This window comes from Henckelia pumila, chromosome 1, assembly GCF_033568475.1.
Source record: "Henckelia pumila isolate YLH828 chromosome 1, ASM3356847v2, whole genome shotgun sequence".
Classification (NCBI taxonomy): domain Eukaryota; kingdom Viridiplantae; phylum Streptophyta; class Magnoliopsida; order Lamiales; family Gesneriaceae; genus Henckelia; species Henckelia pumila.
In genome coordinates, this window is record NC_133120.1 from 102,515,195 (window position 1) to 102,525,633 (window position 10,439).

The 10,439-nt window shown below is 34.2% G+C and overlaps 2 protein-coding genes across 2 annotated transcripts; one reads left to right on the forward strand and one right to left on the reverse strand.

Annotated features, from left to right (window-relative positions):
• Nucleotides 1-238: 238 nt before the first annotated feature.
• On the reverse strand, nucleotides 239-1,065 carry LOC140871026 (uncharacterized). The gene is made up of 3 exons (XM_073273479.1): nucleotides 1,001-1,065; nucleotides 499-797; nucleotides 239-423 (listed from the first exon to the last, which is right to left on the reverse strand). Exons 1-3 carry the CDS (start codon nucleotides 1,063-1,065, stop codon nucleotides 239-241), a joined length of 549 nt encoding a protein of 182 aa, XP_073129580.1.
• Nucleotides 1,066-4,972: 3,907 nt separating this feature from the next.
• On the forward strand, nucleotides 4,973-5,449 carry LOC140871038 (CST complex subunit STN1-like). The gene is made up of 2 exons (XM_073273488.1): nucleotides 4,973-5,138; nucleotides 5,235-5,449. Exons 1-2 carry the CDS (start codon nucleotides 4,973-4,975, stop codon nucleotides 5,447-5,449), a joined length of 381 nt encoding a protein of 126 aa, XP_073129589.1.
• Nucleotides 5,450-10,439: the final 4,990 nt, after the last annotated feature.

The following is a 10,439-nucleotide window of genomic DNA, read 5'->3' on the forward strand; positions in this document are numbered from 1 at the left end:
CTCCGAACCCTCGGAACCTTCCCGGCCATTTTTGAATTCCTTATACTCGTTAGGAAATCCCTTAATCATGTTTTTAGCCAGTTAATCATTATTATACACTTGATTCACTTATATTGGAGACGGGTTACTACATTCTCCCCCACTTAAGAGATTTTGTCCTCGAAATCAAGATCAAAATAAACGAAAACAAACTGAAATATCTTATTAAAATACTGCAGACTACGAAAAAGAGATACAATCAAAACAACTCCGGCTGTTCAGAACGCATACGAATCTCGAGCTCCCAAGTAGCTTCCTCGGTACCTCGACGCTGCCACTGAATCATGACCAGAGGGATGCCCATATTCCGAAGCACTTTATCTTTCCTGTCAATAATTCTGTCCGGTCTCTCAACATAAGAAAAATTGGGTTTCAGCTGAACCTCTGTCGGATGCAGAATGTGCGACTCATCTTCCACATACTAATGAAGTAATAACACGTGAAACACGTTATGAATACCGGATAGTAAAGGTGGTAAGGCCAAACGATAGGCCATATCCTCGACCTTTTCCAAGATGGACAAATGAATCTCGGTGCTAGCTTTCTCTTGAGACCAAAACCTCATAACCTTTCGGAAAGGTGAAACCTGCAAAAACACATGTTCTCCTGTCTCAAAATGCAAAGGTTTGCGCTTGGTGTTCCCATAACTGGCATGTTTATTATGTGCAGTCTTGATCCTCTTCTTGATCAATTCCACTTTATCCACAATCTGTTGAATTAACTCTGGTACCTCAACCTGTCTCTCCCCTACTTCATCCCTATAATAAGAATGTTTGGCAACGGACAACCATACAGAGCCTCAAACGGTTGTAACGCCCCGTTTTTATCTTAAATGAGTTTACTTGAGTTAATCGGAGATTACAGAGTTGAAGAGCCGACTTGATTTTGATCAGGGTCTATTTGAAAATTTTGGAAATTTTAGGGACTAAAATGCAATTTTGGAGTTTAATATATTATCTACACTTGTATTGCTTTTGACTTAGTCTCATTATCCTCTTCTCCTTCCCTTCCATCGGTTTCTTCCATTAAAGCTTGGGGAAATGCCTTTTCAAGCTCCCAGATTTCAGTCCGAGCTCTATCAGGCCGTTGGAATTTATTTCTGAAAGCAGATTAGCGATCACGGCAGCGAGAGCTCTGTTATACCGTAAGTATTTCTCCGATTAGATACGTTTTGTTTTTTTGATGTTGTTAGAATCGATTGACTTTTGAGTATGTTGTTCTTGGCAGAGTCCTGATCGTTTATTCTCAGTCGGTTTTGAATTTGAGCGTCGTTCGGAATTGTTATGATTTTTGGAAGCCTTTGTTCGAAAATTTGGTTTGAGACTTGTTGGGTTTGAGCTTTTGTTGTGATCTTAGCATTGTTATGAGTTGATATCGATGTTGTACTGCTGTTTGTATTTCTGGTTTGATCATTTATAGTCGTTATGCCGCCGGTTTGAGTTTTGAGGATTTTGAACCATGTTTGAGTTGTAAAACTTTGGGCATTGGGATTGTTTGTTGTTGTTGATCATCTATTGTCTCCGTATAGATTGTTTGGAGTTGTCAAGCACGGTGTTAGCAACATTCGTTCGTAGAAGAGTGGGACGAAGAATCGGTAAATAGAATACCTTGAGCCGTTGTTATCGTTAGGTTGTATAGTTTCTGATATAACCTTTTTGTTGTAGCGTATCCAGAGTTGGAGCTATTGCATTGAAAGGTAAAAGTAGTCATCGTTAGCGGGATAGCATACTCGGGACAGTTGGTTCTCGAGTTTCCCCTTAAAATCACATACTGTGCATCAATACTTGTTCTAGCATGTGGAACTTGTATATTGTTGTTGATTGAGTTTTGTAATTTGGCTTAATGCTTTATGTTTTCTTATGCATTCATATTGATGCAAACCGTTGATTTCAGCGGGCAGAACGACCTTTTTTATTTAGACATTTTGGGGGCTATACTGTGAGTGGCCTGGGTGTAAAAGTTCACCTGGTGTCAGTGTACTCCTTATAGTCGCACCAAAATCTAGGAGAGTGGGATACGTGGCACCACCTTGATTGGGAGAGTCGGTGAGTCGTTACGTGATCTCATCATCGGGATCCCAAAAGCACAGCAGCAACCCCTTGTTTATCAAAATTGATATCCCTATTTTAAAGACATGCATATCATTCGTTTTGATTTGATTACATTGTCTGAAAGAATTGTTGTTGGTATATTACTTTTCATGTTGCTTTTTCTGGGAATATCATTCTCACCGGAGTTATTCGGCTGTTGCTTTGTTTTGTATGTGTACTTGGCAACATGTAGGGCAGGATCGAGTCAGCGAAGACCCGGTTAGCATCAAGAGGGAGAGCTAGTACTGGGACTCGGTTTAGAAATCGAATCAGCATGTCAATCTAGTTTAGTTTTGGAACATGTTTAAAATTCGAACTTCGTCGTTTTATTGTATTGTCTATGAGAGTTTCAGGGTTGGAATGTCGCCGTTGCACGTCCGAATAATCTAATGTATTTTGGTTATTGTCTAAGCTTTTGTTTCAGTTGTATTTGGGTTAATACACTGGTTTTATTCGATATGATTGTAAATATTTTTTATTATTGTTTAAGTTTCCGCTGTTATTTCTGATATGTCCTGTCTGTTGACAGATGTAGCAGTTCCCAAAAATTCCTCTGCATTGCTCACTAGAGTGTCATCCTCCACACTTGCTACACATAGCTCCAGATGATCCTGAACCCTGTCCAGAACTGAACTATCTCGAGCCACTCGAGCTCGAAGAAGTGCTTCCCAACTTCTTGAACTGCTTCCCCTTGGGACGGAAATAGTTCTTCTTGCTACCACCACTGCTACCACCCTCATCATCTGTGGTTGATTCTGATACTGCCTCTGCTGCTGCTGTTGAGGCTGGTACTGATTCTCCCTCTTTCTCATCAGTCCCGCTTCTGCTCCTTAGCCTGATCCATCGCATCAGAAAAATTATCTGGCCTCCCAGTATTTACCAGAATAAAGATATCAGCCTGAAATGAGGAGCTCGGACCCTATATTTATAAACGTCGATCGGAAGTTCCGTTCCCTGATCGGAAGCTCCGAACATGCAAATCGGAAGCTCCGTTCCTCTGATCGGAAGTTCCGATGCCACGTGTCAATCTCAACCACATGCAACCACACACCTGTCACCGACAGCCGATCGGAAGCTCCGATTGCTGATCGGAAGTTCCGATCTCCATGTTATGATGTTTATCTAGATCTTCTAATATGAATATTTGGTTGCATTTTCAACAACTCATTTATATGTTTACTTTGATGATGATTCATGATATACAAGATCCATAATAATATATAATTCATATATTTTATTTTTCGAAAGATTACATTTTTGGTCCAACATATTTACATATTTATAAGGTACCTTATGAGGGATGAGTCGGCAGAGTACTACCCTGAGCCAGTTATCGATCGGACACGTGGCAATAAATTTTTAAAAAATTTTATTTGTAAAAAGTCTGCTGATTCTTTGGTTTGACTCTTCGTATCTCTGATCATGGTTTCTCATTCATTTTAGATCTGAGAATCTTCATCCTCTCATTCTCTCCATTCTTTTATCATTTTCCTGAAAAAAATTACAACGAAGAAGAAAACGATTTCAGCGTTTTTATTTTTTTCACCAATCCACTCTAGTTTAAAAAGAAGTCGGTAGAAAAAGCTTATCGAAAGAGGGCTCCATTGTTAGTTGGGTGTCTCACGTGCAAATCGAAGAGGTGCAGATTTATTTCAAGGGATCCATCATTAGTCGATATTATTCTAATCCTATTGTTCACTCTGTGAAAAAAAGATTTGCCTCTTGATAGTATAAGTTTCAAAGATGAAAGAGGTGTAGATTTTCTGCAGATCGCGAGGTGTGGTCATTAGTCGATATTATTCTAATCCTATTGTTCACTCTGTGAAAAAAAGATTTGCCTCTTGATAGTATAAGTTTCAAAGATGAAAGAGGTGTAGATTTTCTGCAGATCGCGAGGTGTGGGGGTTGAGAAAATTCTAAGAAGTCAATGAAATATATATATATGTATATATATATATATATATATAAAGGTAAATATATAAATTGGTCTTTGTAGGGAATGAAAAACAAGTGTTGGAAAAGTTAGTGAATGAATAATTGGAGGGAAATAAGTTTGTCCAAATTTTTGGAGAAATTGTTGAATTAATTGGAGGAAAAAGTCTTGTCTCTAATGTGTTTGTATATTTAAATAATTCAATTTTGGATTATGGGATTGGTCCCTTAAGGGCACGATATTTTGTAAATGGACAAGACGTTAATCGATGCAATTAATACACGCGCATGGCTGGCGCGGTGAGGTAACGTCTTATGATCCTATATATATATTTTTGGATAAAATTGAGTTAAAATGCGCAGCCCTCACCTACTGCATAAAAGTGGCCGCCCGAGCGGTTATTAACGCTCGAGCGCAACACTATATTCTGCAGACAAAAGGTTGGCCAAGAGTGTCCGCCCCGCTTGAGCGTGTCGTATGTGCTCCGAAAAGTTGCGTTTTTTTGGGCTTTTTCTGTCATTGATTGCATCCTTAAACCATAAGATTTGTCTTTAGACATCATGGTATATATATAACTGATCATATATGCAAAAATAAGTATGTTAACAATCTGATAACTATTTATGCAAAATCTCTCCTCCTTCTCACAAAAAAAAAGGTTGACACATATGTTCGTTCGACGAAGATCTAGATATTTGTTGTATCTTAGAGATGATTACCGCGCCAACGTTGAGCACTGTTAACGGACAATTTCATTTTGCGGATAGAAAGATTCTCTCGTCTCGACTTGTTTGTTGGTGTTGTTGCTGTTATTGGTGTTGTGATTCAGAATTCGGGTCCTTAATTTATGATATTTTTGGTTTCCAGATAGAGTGGTGTTGTGAGTTTATCGGATAGATCGAGCCAAACAATGGACGTCAAATTGTTGGCTTTGTATTTCCTTGCTCTTACGCCCTGCCCCACAGGCCTATCCCGAAGAGGCATGCCTGTTTTACATGTCGAGTCTCTGGGAATCGTGGTGACCCGGGAGCACAAACCAGGGAAGTTCCTGAAATTCACCATCGATGATGGCACTGGTTGCATCCCCTGTGTCCTCTGGCTCAATCAACTCGTCTCTCCTTAATTCTCCAGGCGCGATCCATCAGCTGTTCGATTTAATGCCGATATGGCAGCCAAACTTGCCTCGCAGATTCACCTGGGTGCTGTCGCAAGGGTCCGCGGGAAAGTGAAGGCCTACAGGGGCACGCTCCAAATAACGGTTTCCCATGTTGTTTTGGAAGCAGACCCGAATGCACAAGTGCTGCACTGGTTGGATTGTGTGAGGTTGGGGAGGAATTGTTACGACAAGTTTCCCAACAACAGAGACAAGGGTAAAAAATCATGTTGATCAATTTGAAACTTTATACTGATCTTTCTGGGTACGTACAAAAACAAATTCAGGGTTGATCTTTGATGATTATTGTGTATGATGATCTGGTGAATATATGTAGTTGTTTTGGGTTCATCCTTTATCTACTCCATCGTTTTTTCTTGAGTGGGAAGGGGTTTGTCCGAGACTTCGATCTCATAATCAACTATAATTCATCGACTCTAGTCCATGACCATATATCATTTTCATCTTTAATTTCTGCATTTTTTTTGGTTATATCAATCTGTTCGAAGATATGCCCTGTCCTACCATATTTTATTTATATTTACCGAGGGATTCATGATTAGATTTGGTGTGCACTTGAAATTTATGTAATAAATTATATATTATTACAAAAAATATAATATACATAATTTTAAAAATTCATTACACTATACTATTGAAAAAATATGAGACAATTGTTTTTTTTTTGGGTTATTTATTTTGTCAGATTTCGATTTTTGTCAGCTAACTTTGTCTTTTTTTTTTTTTGGCAATTATAGTGTTTTTTTTCGATTTGACGTCACCATGAAAACAATGTAGTGTTGATGTATCGTTGATTTGTATAATGTCATATCAACAATTTCAATAAAAAAAAGACTAGAATTGACAAAAATAAAAAATTGTACGACTAAAACTGAAATTTGATAAAATAGATGATCAAAATCGTAAAATGACAATTTACACGACCAAAAATGCAGTTTTTCAAAAAAAAAAATTGAACTTTAGTGGATCAAGTTATAGACTTACCTAATAAAAAAAAATTTTGGAGTGAACTACAACCTTACATTGATCTAAACTAGATCTGTCCTTGTTTATTTACATAGATTACTTGATTTCATTTTATTTTATCATCTCGTAGTTATATATTATTCATCGTTTATTATTCGAATCAAATGATGTCCAAAAATAGTAGTTTCTTGCACATGATGATACAATTTCATGATTCATCTTTGTGTTCAAAGAGGTAGAAGAATGTAATGGCTCATCCGCCAAACCTTACAACTCCACGAAAATTATAACTTAACCCCATCACATCCGCCAAACCTTACAACTCCATGGCTTTGTTAAAGTAGTCCCACTGTTATTACTGCTACACTTGGTTATGTAACTCTTCAAACGTGGCCAGGTCATATTGACTGACTAATGAAAGGATTACATGGTTTAGTTGCTTCGAATAATAATAATATGCAATTTCTTCTCCAAATTATATGGCTTCGATCTTCCAATATTTCGTGATACTCCACAGACAAACTTTTATTTGATAAACATAATAATAACCCCAAATCTCAAAATATATATACTCTCCGTCTCCAGAGATTAATGTTATCATGAGATCTTGGTTTCTTAATTTATTTTTAAATCGAGTTAAGATTTTTACTTTTTTAGATGACTATGGCGAAATCACATATAGGGAAAAGAAGAGAAGTTATTTAGATGGAATAGTTAGTTGAAAGATATATGCGGATGTGGTGGGGTTAAATTATAAATTTTCGTGGAGTTGTAAGGTTTGGCGGATGAGCCATTACATTCTTCTACCTCTTTGAACACAAAGATGAATCATGAAATTGTATCATCATGTGCAAGAAACTACTATTTTTGGACACATTTGATTCGAATAATAGACGATGAATAATATATAACTACAAGATGATAAAATAAAATGAAATCAAGCACTCTATGTAAATAAATAAGGACAGATCTAGTTTAGGTCAATGTAAGGCTGTAGCTCACTCCAAATTTTTTTTATTAGGTAAGTTTATAACTTGATCCACTAAAGTTCAATTTTTTTTTTTTTTGAAAACTGCATTTTTGGTCGTGTAAATTGTCATTTTACGATTTTGATCATCTATTTTTATCAAATTTCAGTTTTAGTCGTACAATTTTTTATTTTGGTCAATTTTAATTTTTTTCATTGATATTGTTGATATGACATTATACAAATCAACGACACATCAACACTGCATTGTTTTCAAGGTGACGTCAAATCGAAAAAAAAAACACTATAATTGCCAAAAAAAAAAGACAAAGTTAGCTGACAAAAATCGAAATCTGACAAAATAAATAACCCAAAAAAACAATTGTCACCTCTTCTTCGCTCTAACATAAACTACCTGAATGATTTAACCAACCAAAATGTAACATTCAAGTAGCAAATGGAAAACATTATTTTAAACAAACTAATGAGGCTGCACTGCATGTAGGTAGCCATCTCAATGCATTTTACCTTGCTGGCCTCCGTTTTTATATCTGTGTTAATATTGAATGAAGTGATATTATTGGATCTCTATCTTGATATCTACATTATGAATTTTAGTGGCTATCAAGTTGTCAAGAGAAAAGCTGACGAGAACCTGCATCTTTTTCACATATTCTTTTTTTGGAAAAAGGCAAAGGTTTTCTTTTTTCTATGTCAAATATTTATGTTCTGTCATCCTATCATTTGTTTCATCTTTCTTATGTTCAGGTTTTTGTAGTTAATTTATTCCATTAATGTGGAGTTTGATCACTGAATTCTTTCTCACAGGTGCAAACTTTGAAGAAAAATATAGGCCTCTTTTCTGGTTTTTTATGGATTGAAAATGAGGTATGTTTTTCTTTCTTCTCGGTTATTTGGTGTTATATTCTTGGTATTAAAGTGTGTGGGTGCTAAATTCTAGAGGAAGAAAATAGAGGAGTATTATTTGGCCTTTGTGGTAATTACTCCAGAAATTTAAACCTGCCTACATTTAAAAGGACAAGTCATGATTTGTAGTTAAAAAAGAAAAAAAATCCATTGTTTTAAGTTTTTTGGATCTTGAAGTTGTGAATGTGTTTTCAAATTTTATACCATAAGATATGCTTGGTTATAAAATATCTATGTAAACTAATCTTTAGACTGTTTTTTAGCAAAATATCTTTAGTTCTTTAGACTGAACTTTGTAAAATAAATATATGGTAATTGTTTGTACTTTTATTGTTATGTATATAAGGTTTTGTTTTCTCAGTATTTGAGAGTTTTTTGGGTGTTTCAAGGCATGCCTATATTCTGAATTTGGAACTGGGCATCTATTTTAAATGTATTTGGCCATAGAATTGAAAGTAATAATAATTTTTTAATGAATAAAATTAAAATTTTATAACTCTTTGAATAAAATTGATTATTTAACTTTTTTTAGTATTTCTTGTTATATTATAAACTGTCGTATTTTCATTCAATAATTATATTTACACAATAAATAATTTTTTTAATTTTTTTTTACAATATATATATATATATATGTTTGTGTATTTTAAAATTCAAACACAAGGTTATGGTTTAATTACAAGGATATATTTTTTTCAATATATATATTTGATAGAAAAATCTTGCAATGTTATACATCTATACCCATTATAATTTTATGAATATATGTGAGTTTGTCTATGTTTTTATGAATAAAAAATGATAAATCTACCACCAAGATAATTTTATGAATAAAAATTGATTTTTTAACTTTTTTTTAGAATTTCCAGTTATTCTATAAACAATCGTATTTTCATTCAAAAATTATATTAACGACAATAAATAATATCTTTAAATTTTATTTCACATGAAGACACATACACACACATATATATATATATATATATATATATATTATAAATTCAAACACAAGATCATTGGTTTCATAAAATGACACATTTTTAAAAATTTATGAATTTACAGAGAAGCTCACATATATTTTTTTTAGAACAAAATCTTGCAATGTTTATGAAAGAAATCAATGCAAAGTAATAATAAACTAATTTCTATTTTGCACACGAGCCCTCAAAGATCTTGATTTGAAGCAGTGTTTTTAGAATCGGGCCGGATTGGCCGGTATGATCGGAAACCGGTTGCCGGTCCGGTCCGGTTCACTTCCAAAAACCGGAAAACCGGTTCAACCGGTCAGAACCGGTCAACAACTGGTTGAACTGGTAAAGAACCGAAAAACTGGTTGAACCGGTTGAACCGGTTTTCTAAATTTTTTTTATTTTTTCAAAAATTAATTTTTTATTTTTAAAACTTTAAATTTAATATTTTTTTACATATATACATGTTTATTTGTACTCCATTAAAAATATTATTTTAATAATAATAATAGATTTTTAAATTAAATAATTTATTATTTAAATAATGTATAACAATAATTGATATTTTGAATATTTACATATTTATTTAGTTTTCAAACTATGGTAATATATATTTTTTTTTGTCTATTTAGGCACGTTTTTGAGTTTTTAAAATTCAAAATATATTATTTATTATATTATATTATAAACGGTTTTCCGGTTCGACCATTCGGTTAAAATGATTTGACCGGTTGGATCGTTTTTTTTAGGTAGACCAGTTCGATCACCGATCCGATTATGAAAACACGGATTTGAAGGCAATGAATCTCTTTTCACCATTTATTCATTTTAATTTCCATTTCTTAGTAGTGAAGAAATACTAGAAATATTCGTAGTGTAGTTTCTGCATTTTGTCTCAATGTAGAAAACTACATGGTGGCATCCATAACCTTCTTGAGTATTCAAGCAATTCCTTGAAGACAATGGATTGTTCGAGAATTTGAGAAAGGACATGAAGATTCTACCTTCGTGCGGAAGAACCTAGAACATTGCTGACAAGCCATGATGATTCTAGATCCATGGGCCTAGAACATGGGGGTGGAACATGAATAGAAGCATAATCTAGAATGATATGTTGTCTAGATTTATATAGAAGAATCTAGATGATAGAGAACTGTATATATAGAGGTACTGTAGGAGTTGATTTGCCACCAAATAACTCAAGAATCAATCAGGAAAAATGATTAATTAATTGTTCACTCAACCAAGTGTAGGCGCTAAGTCCCAAGATTGTTTTATAAAGCTGTTTTATATGATTTTCTGATTAATAATATGAGTACAAAATAATCATATTTATACAAAATATTTGATAGCACAACAGCCCAACGATGTTTTT